Genomic DNA, 23,274 nt, shown 5'->3' with positions numbered 1-23,274 from the left:
AGAAGTTCCAAGTAAGGCCTTTATCAAGCGAAATACCAACACAAAATTACAACTTATTATGGCAACATCAGACATTATATTTCCTTTCTAAAAATGAAAATAAATTTACCAGCAGTATAAATCAACCACAAACAGAAACACAACAAAGAAACAGAAAAGATGTGAGGAAATTAAGATAAAAAACTAAAATAACAGCTGCTAATAATCTTTCTTCAATTATACAGACAAATAACCAATCAATCTGTGAACAATGAAGTACAGTAATGGAAATTATCAATATTTTATCAAAACGCAATTTGAATTCATAATCCTGTTTTTATTCCTAATGACGATGAAAAGTACATTCTTAAAATCTTACAGTAATGAGCTAATAATATAAGAATGCTGTAAAAAATTTTGAACAGTTTTTGACAATGGAAATATCTGATATAACCAACGTGGCCATACAGGGCATCCCACAAAAAAAACCCCAAGATTTATCATACCTTAATCGCAAATACAATAGACAAATGACCTATCATTGTAAAGATTAGAGTCTCCTCTTTCATTTGAAATAACTTAGATTATTCCTCATTCATGCATGAATGAGTAAAAACAACTTGAAGGAAACCAAAAAGTCACTTGGCAGGCGGTATCTGAGTTTCAAAAAGAAGATCAAATCTTTAAAAAGTTCAATATCTGCTCTTTGATTTGATACATCAATTACAGAAAACGGTCAAGAAATAACAAAGTTCTGTTTATTTGAAATAAGGCTTGAATTCCAATAATTTCATAAAATGAAAAGGTTTTACAGGATAGCTTTTAGACTTACTCGACACTCCGTTCTGATGATGATCAGCCATGCAGAAAGTATTTTTATCAACCGTTCGATAGCTTAGGTGGGAAAATGGTAAAAACATGTTTGTTTCATAAAATTATGGAAATACAAGCGTTGTTTTGAAGAAAAATAACTTTGTTATTTCTTGACCATTTTCTGCAATTTAGCTTTCAAATCAAAGAGCGGATATTGAACTTTTTAGGCATGTGATTTTCTTTTTGAAATTTTGATACCCCTCGGAAAATGACTTTTTGCTATCCTTTCTTCAAATTGTTTTTACTCACTTATGCGTGGATGAGAAATTTTTTATGTTATACCAGCTGAAAGAAGAGATTTTAAGCTTTACAATGAGGTCATTTGTCTATTGCATTTGTGATTAAGTTATGAGAAATCATCGCTAAACTTCGGTTTCGTATTTTGTGGGACGCACTGTATAACAACACGTCTGACTTCATGCATTGCACAGCAGATTAGCTGTATCGCTATCTGTTTGCAATCTTAAATTACATTCTTTTCTATTCTTTAGAAATCAAAATTGAAATGATGTTATCCACAGGCCTTAAAGCTACACCTTTTGAAATATCATGGGGGTGTTAATCCGTGTTTTGATGATAAGTTTTCTTTGATGATGGTGACTGCAATGGTAAAACACATAACTGATTATACATGTATTCATTTGGGCTAACTGTAAGTAGGTTATCACAATATATTCTTAATACATTGATAAAACCCATTTCAATACTTTCTATTAATAAAGATGGTGGTACAATAAAAATTTCAAACAGCAATTGCATGAAACTGGCAAGATAAAATCTTAATAAGGCATTGTTCAGCAACACTATGGTTTGGAAATATATACAATCAAAGTTAAGAGAAATAGTGCAGGTTAATTAAAAATTTTACTAATCTTTAAAGGAAAAATTCTAAGCCTTGGAATAGTCACAAGAAATGCAAGTTTTGAGCTCACACATTCATTTTGTGAAATAAACAAAGAATAGCGCCTATCACTGTAAACAATTGAAACAAATAAAAATCATTGCTCTTTGAATTCTCTCATATTGAAAGCATACAATACATTAGCAAAATGAATCATGTTAGTCATTAACAACAATTGAGATGTTTCTCTTTATTTTGGTACCTAAAATGCATGATTAGCAAGAATAGCTTCAACTTTCAATGTCATTTAATTGCGCAGAAAATGGGTCAAGATTTGTTAAGGATGCCATGACCTGGTAATGTATAAGAAATAGGTTCTTCATCATTGTTTAAGGGTTTTTTTTTTTTTTTTACTTTTGTTTAAATGAGTGTGGATTAAGTCTCAAAAGTAAGTTTATGTGCAAATTATTTCTGATCTGGCTTAGTGTTTATTGTCTGTAGTTTGTCATTCATGAATGATTTACTATGAATTTAGTCTCAAATAAAAGAAGAGATTTCCCACTCACTATCAGCATCTAATTTGTTATTAAAACTGTTTTTCAAGATTGGGGTTATCTATCTCGGGAAACCGGTTTCCTTTTTTTTCTGGAACATGATATATATTTAGCTAAACTTCCATACAAACTTTGTACACTGTCCCAAATGAGATGTGTAAATTTTGTGGAAGATGTGTCAACTTCTGATCAAGCTTTTCAATGTCTTTCACCTAGCATGCATGGGGTAAAAAAAATCTTACATAACAAAACTTCTTCAAATATTTTGGTGCATCAGGGGCAATTGTGAAAAAGTGTTGTGTTATTTCCTATGCAGATTATTTGTTAGGCTCACAGCAGAAACAATATAAAAGATGAGGTAAAAAATATCTAAGACTTTAAAATTCCTAAAATGTGTTCCAGATATGTTGCTTCAACAAATATAATAATAAATTTTATTGTTTTCATTCTGTTCCAATGAATACATCTACATGTATGTATATGATAATCAAGAATACTAAAAAAAATAACACAAAAAAGCAAAGGGATTGAGTAAACCCTGTACATTAAATATTACTAGAAATCTATGTTCTAGCTCCACATTCTATAAGGCCAGACATTAGGGTTAGCTGATTTACCTAATCAAAAATTAATATTATCCACCACATCATACATGTATCTGTTATTTTATAAATGCATAATGTCATCAGTGATATTACAGACTGGCACAAACTTCAGCTGGTCTCCAAAAACATGATTTTGAGATAATTGCAATCAAAGTTTGGGTGTTTTTTTGACGCTCTTAACTTTGCGCTTTGAAAAAAAACCAGAGCAGTTATTTATGCCCATTTTATCCTTTTATAATGCGCAAAATTTTCTTCACAATTCAAATTTATTCTTTTGATATTTATAATGAAGCGCAGGTATGCAGTTCAGAAACTGTTTACTTTTTGAGAATCAGGGGGTTTGTGCCACTTCATAAAATCACACGTATCCTACACATAGTTTTTTAGTGGCACAAACCATGGTTTTTGCCAGTTTGTTTTATCACTCAATGCATACTTGCTGCATACGCGCAATGTCTAGGTCAGGTTATTGAACTCCGCACGCAATTCCGGAGACTGATACAGTACAGAAAGAATAGGTTATGCCACTTCATAAATTCAAAGGAGAGGTATTTGCTGTTTTGTGTGATATTCAAATATGCTCTTATTCTTGAAATAAAAGGATTTTTTATTCTGAAAGAGTTAATGACAGGCACGGATGACAGGCTATTGAATATCACATATATGAAAAAAAAAAAAAAATCGAAAATTAGATCTGTGCCCTTTCCGGCTTTCGTAAAACCACTATGAGGGAAGAAAATGCATGAATCATAAAATCTATGTGACTATGCTAATAGTGTTTTAGTTCAGTAAACAAAAAAAATTCCCAATTTTCCATGCCATTGTATAATTCCATGAAAATAGTTCTGTAAACTTTCATCTAATGTCCAGCAAAATTTTAAAAGCGAAAGTGAATTTCTGTTGGATACTCTTGATTTAAAGAGCTGTAAAAAAATGATTTCTTTTATTTCTTTTTATCCTATTTTCAATCCTAAAATCCTATTTTTCTTTACAATTTTGAAAAACATACCAAAAAATAAGTGTTCTTAAAAGTTTGAAAAATCTAGGGTGAAAATCCTATTTACTGTCAATGACAGCTCTATGTTAATATAATTCCATATCAAACAGGAATAGATATTAATAATTAATGACTTTATAAAAAAATTGTACTGAAAAAGCTTATTTTTCAATAACAAGATTGTATTCATTCATGGGTAGCTTTATATCAAATGAAATCAAAGGTCAAATTGATTGGCAATAATATTCATACAGCGAAGTAAAGCACATACAGCAAAATAAAACAAAATGAGATAAAACTGAACAATAATGATTCTTATTTTTCTATTGATATTTTAAGTAACATTAATAATATACGTTAATAAGGAGATGTATCTGGTCTGGAGCACATGATATATTTCTATTTGATCAAAATTTGAGACATTTGGAGATGGCTTTCTATCACAATGTGGACGTGATCAGTTATGTTATAAATGATCTTGCATGCAATGATAAAATCCACTGGTAAATGGTTGTTCAATTATCTGGATTTCAAGCATACATGTATTAAGCCCTAAGCATCCAAATCATGTGAGCCAAAGATATGCAGAAAATAAGTTGATCTCAATACTACTTAGTCATTGCACTTTGCATTCCATCTCCTTCCTCCAGCTTCCCTCCCCATAGTCTCCCCCCTTTCAAATAAAAACATGTGCATATATGTGAGTGTCTCTTTCTCCGTTTCTATCTCCTCCTTCCCCCCCCCCCTCTCTCTCTCTCTCTTTATTCATCTATGCTCTCTCTCTATTTCATATCTTATTTATGATTTCTTCTTTTTTCATATACACATTTTTTTTTCTCTTAGCTGGTTACAGCTAATTCACTAGCTTTTGAAATACATGAGATACAACACATAATAAAATAAAAGGAACTGAGATGTAACTGTGCAATAAAATTGAAATTGATACTCAAATACAGCATCCATTTGAAACATTAGGCTAACTAAGACATGAATCTGTAAACAGTACAGGTTAAATTCATCTGCACATTTGGTGCTCAATTCACACAAAACTTTGTTTGGATAACTAAATTATATCTTCACCATTAATACACGGGGAAAGAAGATAGTATATATAAGAATAATCCAATATAAAATAAATAACACAAAGTTAAACCATGGCCTAAGCTGAACTGGGCTTCAGGATATGGGCCTAAATATTTGGAAACAAATCATTCTTGGAATCATATTTAAATGCCATTTACATTTGACAAAAAGGGAAAAAAATAAAAGATTAACGCATCTGTTGAACTTGGACATGTCACAAAGATAGTTCAATATGTCCTCTATGTCCAATAGTAGGTTATTGTCCTAACCTTGAAAAAGTTTATGAGACTCCTTCATGTGAACTTTGACCTCAATCTATCAGGTCATCCCACTTCACATATCTGTGCAAGTAAGATCTCAGAATATATTGCATTAATATGACCAGTCACATGATATCGCCCAGTCATGCCATGACCTTCAATCTTCTCTAGATCTGGATGACCTTGTGATTTCTGAATGTCAATCTCTTCAACCTGATATGAGTATGAACAAAAAACAAACAATCAATTACCTTCTTCATTGCTTGATTCTTCTTAAGAAAGAAATGCAAACAAATAACGAATAGCCCAACATTCTGGAAAAATAACTCACTGTTGCGATGCATGTTCCACCTTTGGGCAAGGGGATGCCCCTACAGTGTCTGATATTGTGCAGAATCAGTGTGCACTGGACTATATATGGCGAGCGAAATATGGCTTGGAATCTTTTGAATTGCCCAGTCCCACACATGTGACAAATTGAAGCGAATGCCTCCTTTCTTGTTGAGGGATGAGCTTTCCACTCTTTTCAAATAGCTTCTTCGATACTACATTCAAACCAACTGGATTCTTGTCTCATATACTCTCTTGGTGTTAAATGAGGGTTTCCTTCAGCTAATGTGAGTGTAAACTGCTGAATCGGAATGCTGTCAGAGGTCCTAGGTCTTTAATGCTGATTCATGCGAGCCTGCAGAGACTGCTGAAATTTACCCACATAGAAGTCACCACCATCTTCTTAAGAACATCTGATGTTATTTACTAAATTCCTCTGTTTCTCTTTGGGAACCCTGTCTTTTACATGCACAAATCTTTGTCTCAAGGTGTTACAAGATTTTGAACACAGTGGTAATGCCATGTTTCAGAAAGAGCCTCTTGATCTTCTCTCAGAGATCATACACATAGGGTATTGTGATAATTGTTTTGTCCACATTGTGTATCACATGCATTCTTCTTAGGTTGTTTTGGCATGTTCACTTTGGAATAAGCCCAGTTTGGGATAGCTACATCCAGCTAAGGCATCTTCAATGTCCGATTTCTTCCTCGTGATCTCCACAGGACATTGCACAATGGTGTCTGTACTGTGGAAAAGAGTCCTTATAACAGCCAATTGTGCATGAGGGAGTGATGTGATTGAAAGTTCAAGTACTGGTTTGTATGGGTTGGCTTTCTGTAAACCGAGGTTGAGAGGGGATCATCTATAGATATATAGATTAAAACATCCAAGAATGCTTGTTTCCTGTCTTTACACAGTGTATTCACAGAGTTGATTTGTATCCAAAGAGGTGATGTGAAGCAACACTCTCTTCCTCCTTAAGTATTACAAATGTGTCATCTGCGTCTCGAAACCAGGCCTGTGGTTTGAGTTGCAAGTATATGAAGACAGAGCAGTGGGCTCAAACTCTTGCATAAATATGATCACAACTTTAGAAGACACCGGTGACCCCATCGTATGTCCATGTTTTCGGATGTAGTATTTGCCTTTGAAGAAGTGAATGGTGTTCAGACATACCGATTGTGCCTCAATAATCTAATCTGAATAGATTCCAAGCCATGCTACCAAACTATAAGGCCATCCCTTCAACAGGATCGTCATTAATCCGAAGAAGCCAAATAATAATTGGTGAAATGTCACAACAATGAGTTGTATTTCCAATCATAAACATAAGGCTATCATATTATATCTGAAGTACCGACCTTACCAAAGCTAAGAAAAATCAATGATGGACATTGCTTTACGTCTCAACATCCAGGTAAATCCAAGCAAGTATATTAAGTAAAAAAAAAAATCAATTAAAAAATCAATAAAACTAGAAGAATCTTGAACTAAATTGATCATAATACATTTGTCATGTTTTCTCTAAAGCAAAGAGAGGGTGAAGTTACGTCCGTATATTACAAAATTTGGTATGTAACCCTGATCTCAAATAAAATACATATCTTGTGATGAATGACTTTTTTCTTTAAAAGGTGAAAACAAAAACTCATCCTTAATCATAAGCAGATATATCATCACTAGCAACATGTAAATCTGTACCAAGTTTTTTTTTAAATCATACTGCACAAAATTGACCTGCATTCCATTCAATCTTCATGACAAATTGAAGCACCTATCTAAATTGCATTTGCTTTTTTGTATGTTGAACTTAAGCCCACTTCAATTTCCTGGATGCTATTTATTTTCTTACCTTATGAAAATGGCAAGCACACTTTCCTTCTAAGAAATCCTTGTATCTTGACATGGTCATGTTGAATGTATCTATAAAACTGTATCCCATCCTAAATGCAGCTTGTTGTAGCCCTTGGTTATGAAGTAATACTTTCCTCTGCTCAGCCTACAATAAACCAATAATAAAGATTTTTATTATAATGGGAATTTATAGTTTGCCATGACAACGAGAAATATTCTATTCAAAGGCGCACAAGAAAATAAAAAAGAATAAAAGCATTTAGACGAGTTCCATAGTGCAAAGAAGAGATGTTTGAAAAGATGAGAATTCAGCTAATATTTGAAAGTCTCTAATGATATATTTTTAATGGTAAACTTTTCTACTGCAAAGGTGCTATGACTGTAAGGTATTTATGTTTTGGGGTTCTATCATTAAGAGCAATACTGAAGATATTTATAATCATATTTATAATCTAACATGAATTTCATTTGCATCTGTACAATAGAGATGAGTTATAAAGCAACACAATGATATTACAATGAAGGAAAGTGTATACCAGTAAATGAGAGAACATGAATTTTATCAGTGTTTTTTTTAAAGCAAAGCTCAGCAATGTTTTCTATAGTTTTCAAATATGATGAGACAAATGGCATCACTCATTCTAATAAATAAGCATTAGACATTTTAATCTAAGTCTAATAATTGGCCAAAAGTTAAAAAAAAAAATAATACCATAACAACTCCACTTTAGTCATTACTCCTGTCAGTAAATTGTGTTGTATTAAATGTGCTAAATTGTGTTAAATGTCACAAATGGTATCAGTAACTCTTTAACAGATTATTACTTTTTGTCACTTTGCAAAAAGAAAATATATTAACCCTAAAAGGACTGGTCTTGGCCGCTGTTTGTGCGATCGCGCCAAAATTTGGCACGCGCATTCTTTACCACATAAACTACAAGCCAGTATAAACAAATTTTTGAAAATCATTATATTTTGTTTATTATGAATAAAATATGCAAATTTATTCATGAGAGAACATTACTTGCATATTTAACACCCAATATCACTTCAAATTTTCTCTTTTTTCCAGATATCATCTCTGTAATCTAATTAAAAGGTTTCCACAAAGAAAAATTATGAAAGCAATTTTTTCCTTATGTATTTCTTTGTTTTTAGAATTTCTTACGTATTTCTTTGTGTTTACATCTTTTGTTTTTTTAAATGGAAATTATTACAAACCATTTGACAACTAAAATAAACCCTTAATTAATTAAGCAGACCAATTAGAACGAAAAATAATCAACCTGTTATGAATTTCATCTCCAATAGAATTTGTACACAAAGTATAAAAATGAGCCATTTTTGGCATGACATTGTCATATTAAAAGTAGCCTCTTGTCGAGGCCCTGTCGGCTGCTTTCCGAGCGAACATGGCAAAGCAAGGGGAGAGAGCGAAGCAGAGCGCCGCGAGACAGGGCCTCTTGACATCTGACCCGAATTTCACCGACTTTCTTTTGTTTTTTATTGTTTTTGCCAATTCACATCCAATGAGAGCGCGAGCTGCTATGACGTCATATTAAATATTCATGAGCTCATCTTGAATGGCAACCCTTGGATTCTTGAAAAAGAGTGACGACGAAATATCAAAGAGCGCTGAATATGACTCTAAAATGCTGAATATTGACAGATTTAAGGATTTGCAAGTCGATGAAATTAACTCTGCACTGAAAGGACGAGATGTCTTTGTAAATCTACCCACAGGATATGGAAAAAATGTAATATTTCATGCGATTCCACCGGTCGAACCGGGGCGTCGATTATCGATCTCCGCTGTGCAGTGCAGTGAGGGAAGCTGGGGTGGAGTTGCTGGGAGTTGACTCGAGTCTGACCAGCGGCTGAGCAGTATCTCCCGGGAAGTTTCGGGGCGGTGATGGGTCTGTTACGGCCAGTAGTAGTAGTAGTAGTCAGGTAGTAGTAGTACCACTACTTGTAGCATTTTGCTGGTTATATCCCCTTTAAGAGTCCCGCAATTAAATGAATCCCCTGCAGAATAATGGACTACTATAAGTACTATATAGTATTCCGAACCCAAAACGAAACTGCTCTGACATTTCATTGGTTTACTCGGTGACCGGTAATATCATGACTCATGTATATTCATTAGGAAGACGTTCATCATGAATATATAATTCAGTTCAGATGTCAAGAGGCCCTGGCTCGCGCCAGGCCTAATTCGCTTCGCGAATTAGGGAATCCCTCGCTTCGCTCGGGAAGCAGCCACCAGGGCCTCGACAAGAGGCTATATTAAAAGTCACATGGCGTCGCGATGCTATACCCTTATGTCGCTAATTTTGGTCTCATAAGTTGCGCGAGACTTCAAGAAAGAAGTCATAACATTTTGGAGTGCTAACTTTTTGTGTTTTGGAAATATCGCACGAGGCGTCAAGGGGGGGGGGACACCATCATGCTCCCCAAGTCCTTTTAGGGTTAACCCTAATAAGACGGGGGGGGGGCTGATTCAGCCCCCCTCAACATTTTTTGTGATAAATCCTCTGCGTAAATACTTATTACCAAGTTTTTACTTTCAAGTGTCACGCAGCTTTTGAGACCAAAATTGTGACCGCCGAGTACGCAGTTCCAAAATTACACAACATTTCTTAGTGCGTGCAGACCCAAAATTGCTCAAAAACGTGAATTTGTGTACAAATCCAATGCCCATAGTTTTTTCAGCCAAAATTCATAAATGTATCATTTTTACTTTTAATGAATAAAATCAATAAATTTCATCTTGTTTATGATCAAAACAAAGTCCCCGACAATTTTCATTGAAAAAAAAAATGTTGAAAAACAGAGAAATATATAAGAAATTTAGAAAACAATAGAATACATTAGAAAATAAAAGTGATGTCAAATTTTTTAAAGGTCCATTTGATCAGATTCCTATAAAGAGTCTGTGAACCAAAGTTTAGCATTTTAAGGGCATTTTATTTGGCTATTTAAAAAGTTTTTCGAAAGAAAGTCTTTCATATTAAAGCTTCGATATAAAGACTAAATAGGATTAGGACTACTGATTACTTACTAGAGTAAGACAATGAATCCCATCGACAGGTTGATGAAATCCAGCGCCTAAACTCTTCACTAACTTCTTGATACCAATCAATCCACTCCTATAATGATCATCAAATAAAATCAATCTTATTATCAAACTACTGGTAATCAAATCCATCTCATCATCATTCCTATCAATTTATTGGTAATCAAGTCAATCTCATCATCATTCTTATCAATCTACTGGTAATCAAATCAATCTTCTCATCCTTCCTACCAATCTACTTGTAATCAAATCAATCTTATCATCATTCCTATCAATCTACTGGTAATCAAATCAATCTTATCATCATTCCTATCAATCTACTGGTAATCAAATCAATCTTATCATCATTCCTACCAATCTACTTGTAATCAAATCAATCTTATCATCATTCCTATCAATCTACTGGTAATCAAATCAATCTTATCATCATTCCTATCAATCTACTGGTAATCAAATCAATCTTATCATCATTCCTACCAATCTACTTGTAATCAAATCAATCTCATCATCATTCCTATCAATCTACTGGTAATCAAATCAGTCTCATAATCATTCATACAAATCTTTGGTAATCACTTAACCCTAAATCTCCCGGGGTATTTTGATTCTTGTCATGGCCCCCCTTAAGATCTCAGCCGCGTATTGCGCGATCACAACGAAAATTTGCATGATGGTAGAGAATGACGTAATCTACGCAGTTGCATTTGTTAATTTCACTGAATTCATATATTTTTATTTTATATGAATTATGCTAATTTATTCATGAAATCATACTTTTTGCTCTGATTCACTAAATAAAGCTCCTACAATGCTATTTTTTGGTGAAAATATTCTTTATAGCATTTCTAACTTTTGTGAATGAAAAAAATTCTGGTACCAAGACCGATTTCTTATGTATTTTATTGTTTTTTAAATTTGTTATGTATTTCGTTGTTTTTTTACTTTTTCTTTTTTGTTTTTTTTTGGATGGAAATCGTTCCAGACTTAATTCTGATCATAAACAAGGCAAAATTAATTAAGTTTAATCAGTAAAAAGTAGAAATAATGATATATTTATGAATTTTGGCTAAATACACAATTTGCATTGGATTTGTACATGAAATCACGTTTATGAGCAATTTTTGGTCTGACATGCACTTACGTAATGTTGCGTAATGTTGTAACTGCGTACCCGGGCGTCACAAATTTGGTATCAAAATTGGTGCGAGACTTGAAAGTAAAAAGTCGGTGAGCGGCGAGGTAAAAAAAATTTGCGCAGCAGATATATCGCAAAATTGTCGAGGGGGGGCCATTATGCCCCCCCGGGAGAATTAGGGTTAAGTTCCTGAATATCCTATATTCAAAGAGTTTTCAACTAATACCAACACATTTGCTGTTCCATATGTCAAAGTACATAATAATTGTATGAGCCTCTTTACCTGTGTAATACATCCTGTATGACAGTAAGATGATGTATAGCCATCCAATGAACACCTCCCATTATTAGAACAGTATTAGAATCATTTGATAATGGACCTGCAATCCTTAGAAGATGATTAAAGGTCATCTCAAATACAGGTCTCTCATTCATAGGTAACCAGAATTGAGGATAGTAAGAAAAACTAGCTGATGTCTGCTTGTCATTGAGGTCTGTATAGAGCTTGGTGTCATGTGTTTTATCAGACTGATAGAGGGAGCTATTCATTCTCTCTATCAGATAATACATTATTCCTCGGTTAGTAGAGTCACCGATGAATAAAAGCTACAAAAAATAAAAGGAACAAGAAATGGTATATGCATAGGGTAAATCTGTTTATGTTTACAGAAGGTGGGATTAGCATTAAGACAATCATCTAAATTAGTAAGTGATATCTGATGCTTATAGTGATACTGGAAGCAATGTTTTTCATAGATTTCATCTAAGATTACACTCACAAAATTGTGTAACATTTGCTGACTTTTTATTACAAAAATAGGAAGCTACAAACCAACCTGTATTACATATTTTTATATACATATCTAACCTTAAAAAAATGAAAGTCCACATCCTTATAAAGTATTGAATACTATGATGAGAATGGTGGAATATCAGAGGTGAAGACTCATTTGTTACATGACCATATCAAGTACACAGCAATCATCATACCAATAAAAATGAAATTATGACCAGCTATATCTATCATACCTTCTTGCCAGCCAAGCATTGTTTGACTTCTGATTGGCTGAATTCTCTATGCTGACAATCATGTGGCTGCCATTTAGCTTTATCCCAGTCACAAGATCTTTCATCAGAACACTTCTCACATGGAACAAGCCACTGACCTAAAGAGGAATAGAAATTAATTCAATTTGATAAGGGATCATTGAACTCAAGTTTATAAGCCCAACTAGAACTCTTGGGGCTGCTTCATAAAGCAATTCATAATGCTACACACAACTCTATAAATGACTTGTTGGGTGATAGATCAAATTTTGCTGTCATTTTATTTCCATTAGTTAAAGTCGAAATATGATCTTGGATACTAATATTCATATTTTTATCAAGCATTTAAATAGAAAATTTATTATTTAGGATTTAATCATAGTAATAGGAAATTCAGTCCCACCTTCTAAAACAAAAAAATGATGTACTGTATCATATTTTGCATAAAAAACATATTGCAGTAGTTCATAAGGTCATATGTAACACAACCTAATGAAACATCCACAGAATTACATACACTGCACATAGAATAGACTGACAATGCAAACATTTTATGTTTCTCCATGTATGTGTTAAATATGTATCTATAAAACCATGTCAAATTATGTTTAAAAAATGTTCTTTTTCTTGATATGGTTTTCATAAGAGATGGTTGATAAAGGTTTTTAAATTACTGAAATTAGGATTCATATGGATTGGGGAAGGGGCACTCTTTTCAACCTAGTATCATTTAAAACCATTAGCCCTTAAAAATATTACCATTTATATCTTTCATATCTGAGTCATATAAATTGCTGTACATGCGTGACCAAAAAAACGTGTTTAAAAGGGTGTTTTTTCAGTTTTGGACTAGGGCCGCGCGTGCACTTGTTAAGGGTATCAAAAACACAGATTTTCAAGAAAGAGGGTGGTTTTGAAAGACTGGTCATTGGTCAATCACGGGGTAAAATATATATGGGGCATTTTTTTTTCCAAAGCTTTTTTTTTAAGATTAGCCAAACGTATATTTTTAGGGTATGGTATGTTTTTTCCCAAGCTTTTTCCTCAGGGTCATATTCTGGATATAAATTGTTTAGGGGCCAAAATGTGTAAATAAAGCCCGCGAAAAACTTGCTTAGGGAGTTATTTTACTCGTTAAGGGGGTGTTTGGGAATAATTTGGTCACGCATGTGTACAGCAATACATTTGACTGCCATCCCCCCCCCCCCCCCCCGGGTTTGTTTACCTGGTGCACTGCCACTGGTACAAAAAGGTAGACTGGTTGCCTTGGTTACAACCTCTGACCAGCTCACATCAACAAGAAGTCTCAGCCCACATGTATGATGGGAAAGATATGATAAATTACAGTCCTGCATTACAATTAGAAATTTGAATTAGAATTAGAAATGGTCACTCACTTAAGAAAAGAAAGAGAGGACTGAGATGAAACCCCCACACAATCAATTTAGTAACACTTACAAAATAAATTCTTAAAAAATTGTTGTACTTAAAAAATAAAACCTAGAAATATGCATTGTCACAAAATGAAAATCTATTCCATGACAAACTATATATCAACCAAACAATAAAGTGCATACTTGAATGTAACAATGAATGAAAAAATATTTCAAGATGACAAAAAAGAATATACCACAATATAAATTACAATCGTTATGAAATTATAAGATAGAGGAATGATTTTTTTTTTTTCAATTTGTTTCCCCTCCACAGGGATTTTATTATTATTCAAAACATAACAAGATATCTTTTCAATGACAAATCAAATTAATAACAACGAAATACAATACAACAGTAATTGTAACAAATATATAAATTGAACTGTCAGGTTTACATAATAGTAAACAATTTAAGGAACAAGTAAGGAGTAAATGAACAATAATATTCATATGTATCATTGTACATGGAAAGGGAACTGAACAGATCACTTCATGTAAACATGGCATGTAATTGAAACCATTTCTTTGTAAACTTTACCATTTTACAATTTGACTCTGCGATATATTTTTCATTCTTGAAATAATTCTGAAGTGCAAATTTGATATTATCAAAAACGGGTAATTGATGTTTTACTCTGGAAGTATAGATCATCTGTCGTATCACTATCAATAAACAATTTAATGCATAATTACTTGAACCTCTTAAACCAAATAATTTTTCTTTATTAGAGAAAACAATTCTATTTCCAGTTTTAAGAAATATCCATTGTTCAAACCTGTCCCATATATGTTTAATACATGTACATTCACAAAGTAGATGAGTAACTGTTTCACGGTGTACATTACAAAAAGTACATTCTTTTTGTTGAGCTAAATTAATTTTAAACAATATTTCATTTCAGATAGAGGAATGATGGTCATGTTTTAAGAAAGGCTTTTGAGTTTAAAGTTGAATTAAGAAGACGATTCCAAATATTGAGATATTTACATTAATAGCAACCTTACAACCCCCCAAACACTAAGAGGTGATTCGACCCCCCATTTTCTTTTTTCAAAATAGTGAATTTGAACGATTTATCCCTACCCATTTTCCCTGAGTTCGCTCATGCAATGCCTACCGAGACGGGTGTTCTTTGACTGTGACGTCACCGGGGGGTATTCGGTCCCGGTGTAGTAAACAAGGCAGTGCCGTTTTGTGTACTATACACGTACGCCTTCATATTTACTTTTGTGTCAAAACTTCATTTTATCGCTATTGATTTTATGTGAACGATACTGAAAGGAAGTAATACTTATTCAAAGACATATAGTCAATAATATAACCCTACATTGTTAAAACTGTTCTTCTTTGTAGCTATTTTAGACGATTTTAATGCCTTGTTTTCGTTCGTGGCGAAACAAGTCATAATGGAATAAACTGCAGTTGAAGTTGTATCTACGAGCCGGAGAACTTGCAAAGAGGAAATGATTAAAAGTATATTTATGGCCGTACTATTATTCCTAATATGTAAATTCCCTCAGAATGATACCATAGACCCTAAAGGAATAATTTCAAGGCGAATAATATTAAATTTGATCGAGATCTTCTCACCAGTCGATAACGTAGCAGACGTGTTATCATGACATATTTATCCGCGTGTGACGCGGCTCTTGCAAAAAACACAGTTGGTTGCGGAATTGCTTTGTGCCGACCGGCCGCCCGGGGATCGCTGCATGGTCATGAACTGGGGGTCGACATATACCGGTACCAGACCACTACTGTACAGTACACTCAATGCCTGGGTGTTGTGTGTATTGTATAGGCGTGCAGCGCGCGCAGAGCTGAGCTAGCCGCCGGAATTACTTTCCAGCTACTCACTTGATGGAACATCGTGATAAAATAAATGAGAAATAGTGAAAATATCATTCAATAACTCACTGTTTGCAATCTTTCATCATGATTTAAGAGTTCATGATAGTTATTCATACTGTTTTTTATACAGGGAAAGTAAAGATTTGTACATACGATTCCTATTTGTTTGATTTGAGTTGCTTTGAAAAAAAAAAGTAAAATCATCTTTCTCTCTCTGCATAGCATTTCTGTATTATATCCGGACACCTCTTATACTAAATTCCCCCCGGTGACGTCACACTCAGAGTGATTTTTCTGTACACTCGTCTCTCGGGCTCTGACAGGTGGCTAATTTCATAGACTTTCAAAGCAAAATATCGAGAAGGCAGAGTATTTTTGTGACATGCTATCTGTTTGAACAACTGATATATACTATATATTGTGTGTGGAACCCATATTTATGGAAACTCACCCCCTTCTTAATTCAACTTTAAGGTGGGTGGTTCAAGATGGATTGTATTGTAAAAGAAGATATCGAAGAAAAAGAGAGTAGGGTTGAGGATGCACTGCATCATGAGGAGTAGAGGAGGGGGGGTGGATAGAGGATGCACTGCATCATGACAAGTAGAGGAGGGGAAAGGGTGGATAGAGGATGCACTGCATCATGACAAGTAGAGGAGGGGGTGGATAGAGGATGCACTGCATCATGAGGAGTAGAGGAGGGGAAAGGGTGGATAGAGGATGCACTGCATCATGACAAGTAGAGGGGGGGGGGTTGGATAGAGGATGCACTGCATTATGACAAGTAGAGGAGGGGAAAGGGTGGATAGAGGATGCACTGCATCATGACAAGTAGAGGAGGGGGTGGATAGAGGATGCACTGCATCATGAGGAGTAGAGGAGGGGGGGGGGTGGATAGAGGATGCACTGCATCATGACAAGTAGAGGAGGGGAAAGGGTGGATAGAGGATGCACTGCATCATGACAAGTAGAGGAGGGGGTGGATAGAGGATGCACTGCATCATGAGGAGTAGAGGAGGGGAAAGGGTGGATAGAGGATGCACTGCATCATGACAAGTAGAGGGGGGGGGGGGTTGGATAGAGGATGCACTGCATTATGACAAGTAGAGGAGGGGAAAGGGTGGATAGAGGATGCACTGCATCATGACAAGTAGAGGAGGGGGTGGATAGAGGATGCACTGCATCATGAGGAGTAGAGGAGGGGGGGGGGTGGATAGAGGATGCACTGCATCATGACAAGTAGAGGAGGGGAAAGGGTGGATAGAGGATACACTGCATCATGACAAGTAGAGGAGGGGGTGGATAGAGGATGCACTGCATCATGAGGAGTAGAGGAGGGGAAAGGGTGGATAGAGGATGCACTGCATCATGAGGAGTAGAGGAGGGGAAAGGGTGGATAGAGGATGCACTGCATCATGACGAGTAGAGGAGGGGGGGTGGATAGAGGATGCACTGCATCATGACAAGTAGAGGAGGGGAAAGGGTGGATAGAGGATGCACTGCATCATGACAAGTAGAGGAGGGGGTGGATAGAGGATGCACTGCATCATGAGGAGTAGAGGAGGGGGGGGGGTGGATAGAGGATGCACTGCATCATGACAAGTAGAGGAGGGGAAAGGGTGGATAGAGGATACACTGCATCATGACAAGTAGAGGAGGGGGTGGATAGAGGATGCACTGCATCATGAGGAGTAGAGGAGGGGGGGGTGGATAGAGGATGCACTGCATCATGACAAGTAGAGGAGGGGAAAGGGTGGATAGAGGATGCACTGCATCATGACGAGTAGAGGAGGGGGGGGGTGGATAGAGGATGCACTGCATCATGACAAGTGGAGGAGGGGGGGGGGTGGATAGAGGATGCACTGCATCATGACAAGTAGAGGAGGGGGGGGGGGTGGATATAGGATGCACTGCATCATGACGAGTAGAGGAGGGGGGGGGTGGATAGAGGATGCACTGCATCATGACAAGTAGAGGAGGGGGTGGATAGAGGATGCACTGCATCATGAGGAGTAGAGGAGGGGGGGTGGATAGAGGATGCACTGCATCATGACAAGTAGAGGAGGGGAAAGGGTGGATAGAGGATGCACTGCATCATGACGAGTAGAGGAGGGGGGGGGGGGTGGATAGAGGATACACTGCATCATTACAAGTAGAGGGGGGGTGGATAGAGGATGCACTGCATCATGACAAGTAGAGGAGGGGGGGGGGTGGATAGAGGATGCACTGCATCATGACGAGTAGAGGAGGGGGGTGGATAGAGGATGCACTGCATCATGACAAGTAGAGGAGGGGGGGTGGATAGAGGATGCACTGCATCATGACGAGTAGAGGAGGGGGGTGTATAGAGGATGCACTGCATCATGACGAGTAGAGGAGGGGGGGGTGGATAGAGGATGCACTGCATCATGACAAGTAGAGGGGGGGGGGGTTGGATAGAGGATGTACTGCATTATGACAAGTGGAGAAGGGGGGTGGGTAGAGGATGCACAGCATCATGACAAGTAGAGGAGAGGGGGGGGGGTAGAGGATGCACTGCATCATGACGAGTAGAGGAGGGGGGGGTGGATAGAGGATGCACTGCATCATGACAAGTAGAGGGGGGGGGGTTGGATAGAGGATGCACTGCATTATGACAAGTGGAGAAGGGGGGTGGGTAGAGGATGCACAGCATCATGACAAGTAGAGGAGAGGGGGGGGGGTAGAGGATGCACTGCATCATGACAAGTAGAGGGGGGGGGGTGGATAGAGAATGCACTGCATCATGACAAGTAGAGGGGGGGTGGATAGAGGATGCACTGCATCATGACAAGTAGAAGGGGGGTGGATAGAGGATGCACTGCATCATGACAAGTGGAGGAGGAGGAGGGTGGATAGAGGATGCACTGCATCATGACAAGTGGAGGAGGAGGGGGGGGGGTGGATAGAGGATGCACTGCATCATGACGAGTAGAGGGGGGGGGGATGGATAGAGGATGCACTGCATCATGACAAGTAGAGGGGGGGTGGATAGAGGATGCACTGCATCATGACAAGTAGAAGGGGGGTGGATAGAGGATGCACTGCATCATGACAAGTGGAGGAGGAGGGGGGGTGGATAGAGGATGCACTGCATCATGACGAGTAGAGGGGGGGGGGTGGATAGAGGATGCACTGCATCATGACAAGTAGAGGAGGGGGGGTGGATAGAGGATGCACTGCATCATGACAAGTAGAGGAGGGGGGGGGGTGGATAGAGGATGCACTGCATCATGACAAGTAGAGGGGGGGGGGGTGGATAGAGGATGCACTGCATCATGACAAGTATAGGAGGGGTGGGGGGTGGATAGAGGATGTACTGCATCATGACAAGTAGAGGAGGGGGGTAGAGTATGCACTGCATCATGACATGTAGAAGAGGGGGGGGGGGTGGATAGAGGATGCACTGCATCATGACAAGTAGAGGAGGAGGGGGGGTGGATAGAGGATACACTGCATCATTACAAGTAGAGGGGGGGGGGTGGATAGAGGATGCATTGCATCATGACAAGTAGAGGAGAGGGGGGGGGGTAGAGGATGCACTGCATCATGACAAGTAGAGGGGGTGGATAGAGGATGCACTGCATCATGACAAGAAGAGGAGGGGGGGTGGATAGAGGATGCACTGCATCATAACATGTAGAGGAGGGGGTGGGGTGGATATAGGATGCACTGCATCATGACAAGTAGAGGAGGGGGGGGGGAGAGGATGCACTGCATCATGACAAGTAGAGGAGGGGGGGGGTGGATAGAGGATGCACTGCATCATGACAAGTAGAGGGGGGGGGGGGTTGGATAGAGGATGCACAGCATCATGACAAGTAGAGGGGGTGGATAGAGGATGCACTGCATCATGACAAGAAGAGGAGGGGGGGGGTGGATAGAGGATGCACTGCATCATAACATGTAGAGGAGGGGGTGGGGTGGATATAGGATGCACTGCATCATGACAAGTAGAGGAGGGGGGGGGGAGAGGATGCACTGCATCATGACAAGTAGAGGAGGGGGTGGGGTGGATAGAGGATGCACTGCATCATGACAAGTAGAGGAGGGGGTGGATAGAGGATGCACTGCATCATGACAAGTAGTGGAGGGGGGGGGGTGGATAGAGGATGCACTGCATCATGACGAGTAGAGGAGGGGGGTGGATAGAGGATGCACTGCATCATGACAAGTAGAGGAGGGGGGGGGTGGATAGAGGATGCACTGCATCATGACAAGTAGAGCAGGGGGGGTGGATAGAGGATGCACTGCATCATGACGAGTAGAGGGGGGGGGGGGTGGATAGAGGATGCACTGCATCATGACAAGTAGAGGAGGGGGTGGATAGAGGATGCACTGCATCATGACAAGTAGAGGAGGGGGGGGGGAATAGAGGATGCACTGCATCATGACAAGTAGAGGAGGGGGGGTAGAGGATGCACTGCATCATGACAAGTAGAAGAGGGGGGGGGGGTGTGGATAGAGGATGCACTGCATCATGACAAGTAGAGGAGGAGGGGGGGGTGGATAGAGGATGCACTGCATCATGACAAGTAGAGGAGGGGGGGGGTGGATAGAGGATGCACTACATCATAACATGTAGAGGAGGGGGTGGGGTGGATAGAGGATGCACTGCATCATGACAAGTAGAGGAGGGGGGTGGATAGAGGATGCACTGCATCATGACTAGTGGAGGAGGGGGGTGGATAGAGGATGCACTGCATCATGACAAGTAGAGGGGGGTGGATAGAGGATGCACTGCATCATGACAAGTAGAGGAGGGGGGGTAGAGGATGCACTGCATCATGACAAGTAGAGGAGGGGGGGTGGATAAAGGATGCACTGCATCATGACAAGTAGAAGAGGGGGGGGGTTGGATAGAGGATGCACTGCATCATGACAAGTAGAGGAGGAGGGGGGGTGGATAGAAGATACACTGCATCATTACAAGTAGAGGGGGGGGGGGTGGATAGAGGATGCACTGCATCATGACAAGTAGAGGAGAGGGGGGGTACAGGATGCACTGCATCATGACAAGTAGAGGGGGGTGGATAGAGGATGCACTGCATCATGACAAGTAGAGGAGGGGGGTGGATAGAGGATGCACTGCATCATGACAAGTAGAGGGGGGTGGATAGAGGATGCACTGCATCATGACAATTAGAGGAGGGGGCGGGGTGGATAGAGGATGTACTGCATCATGACGAGTAGAGGAGGGGGTGGATAGAGGATGCACTGCATCATGACAAGTAGAGGAGGGGGGGGGTGGATAGAGGATGCACTGCATCATAACATGTAGAGGAGGGGGTGGGGTGGATAGAGGATGCACTGCATCATGACAAGTAGAGGAGGGGGGATGGTAGAGGATGCACTGCATCATGAAAAGTAGAGGGGGGGGTGGATAGAGGATGCACTGCATCATGACAAGTAGAGGAGGGGGGTGGATAGAGGATGCACTGCATCATGACGAGTAGAGGGGGGGGGGGATGGATAGAGGATGCGCTGCATCATGACAAGTAGAGGAGGGGGGGTGGATAGAGGATGCACTGCATCATGACAATTAGAGGAGGGGGGGGGAATAGAGGATGCACTGCATCATGACAAGTAGAGGAGGGGGGGGTAGAGGATGCACTGCATCATGACAAGTAGAAGAGGGGGGGGGGTGGATAGAGGATGCACTGCATCATGACAAGTAGAGGAGGAGGGGGGTGGATAGAGGATGCACTGCATCATGACAAGTAGAGGAGGGGGGGTAGATAGAGGATGCACTGCATCATGACAAGTGGAGGAGGGGGGGTGGATAGAGGATGCACTGCATCATGACAAGTAGAGGGGTGGGGTGGATATAGGATGCACTGCATCATGACAAGTAGAGGAGGGGGGTGGATAGAGGATGCACTGCATCATGACAAGTATAGGAGGGGTGGGGGGTGGATAGAGGATGTACTGCATCATGACAAGTGGAGGAGGGGGGTGGATAGAGGATGCACTGCATCATGACAAGTAGAGGGGGGTGGATAGAGGATACACTGCATCATGACAAGTGGAGGAAGGGGGGTGGATAGAGGATGCACTGCATCATGACAAGTAGAGGAGGAGGGGGGGTGGGTAGAGGATGCACTGCATCATGACAAGTAGAGGAGGGGGGGGGTGGATAGAGGATGCATTGCATCATGACAAGTAGAGGAGGGGGGGGGGTGGATAGAGGATGCACTGCATCATGACATGTAGAGGAGGAGGGGGGGTGGAAAGAGGATGCACTGCATCATTACAAGTAGAGGAGGGGGGGGGTGGATAGAGGATGCACTGCAGAGCTGCCAACATTGGGAAGATAGAATCCAGTAGATTTCGCGGAGGTAATATCTTGTGAGGGAGCGGCGGAACGTTGTCCCACGGATGGGAGTTTTGGGTAGCAAAACACATTAAGAAACAACATTTGATAGTAAATGACAGCTGTCTAAACCATCAAAACTTTTTTAAATGCACAGTCAATAGAGATTTCATGAATTGTCATTGACTAAATATATACTTCAGGCAATGCAGTAGATTTTTTAAATAATTCATAAAAGAATGCATTCAACATGAAAATACCTTTAATTGTCCAGAGGGGGAAGGGGCTGCAGTAGCTGCTGTGGTAAACATGGTAAATGAGCTTGCCTGGCCTGGCCCTGTAAAGACTTATTATATGTGGCCTGTTTAAAGTCTCTGACTGAGGTATTCCTGTGAAAATTGTCACACAGTCCCATTCCGCTTTAAAATTATCTTTATACTTCGAAAAGTATTTTGTCTTCTAAGTTTTTTGGTCTTGGATGACTCTATCTCCATGGTCACTTCGCATGATCGCATAGCTCAGCCAGCCAGCGCCGCCAGGCCAGCTCACTCACGAAAGAGAAAATGTCCGAATCTGATCAACCCAAGTGAAAGTAGGCGGAAAAAATCTCCACTTTGCTTCTGTTCTTCAGGATTGTCAATAAAATTATTATAATAGTAATCCACTTGTAAATCCCACCGTTGATCCACAGTTTCAGCTCGAATAAAGCGCACACAAGCTTACGAAAAATGCCGTGATCGTGAACTTCCCTTGCACAGCCACCTGGCGCGGCCGGCTGGGGACCAGGCAGGGTAAAATTCGTTCAGTAAAATTATCTTCATTTACATTGGAAATCAATGTACGATTATACAAAAACTGGTAAAAGCTACTGGGTAAAATGAAAATGTGATACATGTAGTTCCACGTGGGTGAATAGGGAGTTGAACATGCTAGACTCGTAAGACAGTCGTTTGTATGAATTTTACAATTTAACACCTAAAAATCTGATTATCCGGGAGATTTTAGCATGGGGTCGGGAGA

At 39.2% G+C, this 23,274-nt stretch overlaps 1 protein-coding gene across 2 annotated transcripts in view; it reads right to left on the bottom strand.

The window, feature by feature from the left end:
- Positions 1-2,855: 2,855 nt before the first annotated feature.
- LOC129257319 (cadherin-like and PC-esterase domain-containing protein 1) overlaps positions 2,856-23,274 on the bottom strand; it is a 53,254-nt gene continuing 32,835 nt past the window's right edge. For both annotated transcript variants that reach the window (XM_064097806.1, XM_064097807.1), the window contains 6 exons: positions 13,861-13,984; positions 12,618-12,754; positions 11,872-12,194; positions 10,439-10,526; positions 7,376-7,522; positions 2,856-5,405 (listed from right to left, as the gene is read on the bottom strand). In XM_064097806.1, coding sequence (XP_063953876.1) covers positions 5,256-5,405; positions 7,376-7,522; positions 10,439-10,526; positions 11,872-12,194; positions 12,618-12,754; positions 13,861-13,984 — 969 coding nt within the window. In that variant the 3' untranslated portion in view covers positions 2,856-5,255. The remainder of the gene's footprint in view (positions 5,406-7,375; positions 7,523-10,438; positions 10,527-11,871; positions 12,195-12,617; positions 12,755-13,860; positions 13,985-23,274) is intronic.

The sequence above is a fragment of the Lytechinus pictus genome, chromosome 3, assembly GCF_037042905.1.
Source record: "Lytechinus pictus isolate F3 Inbred chromosome 3, Lp3.0, whole genome shotgun sequence".
NCBI lineage: Eukaryota > Metazoa > Echinodermata > Echinoidea > Temnopleuroida > Toxopneustidae > Lytechinus > Lytechinus pictus.
This window is presented reverse-complemented; position numbering and strand designations above follow the sequence as displayed.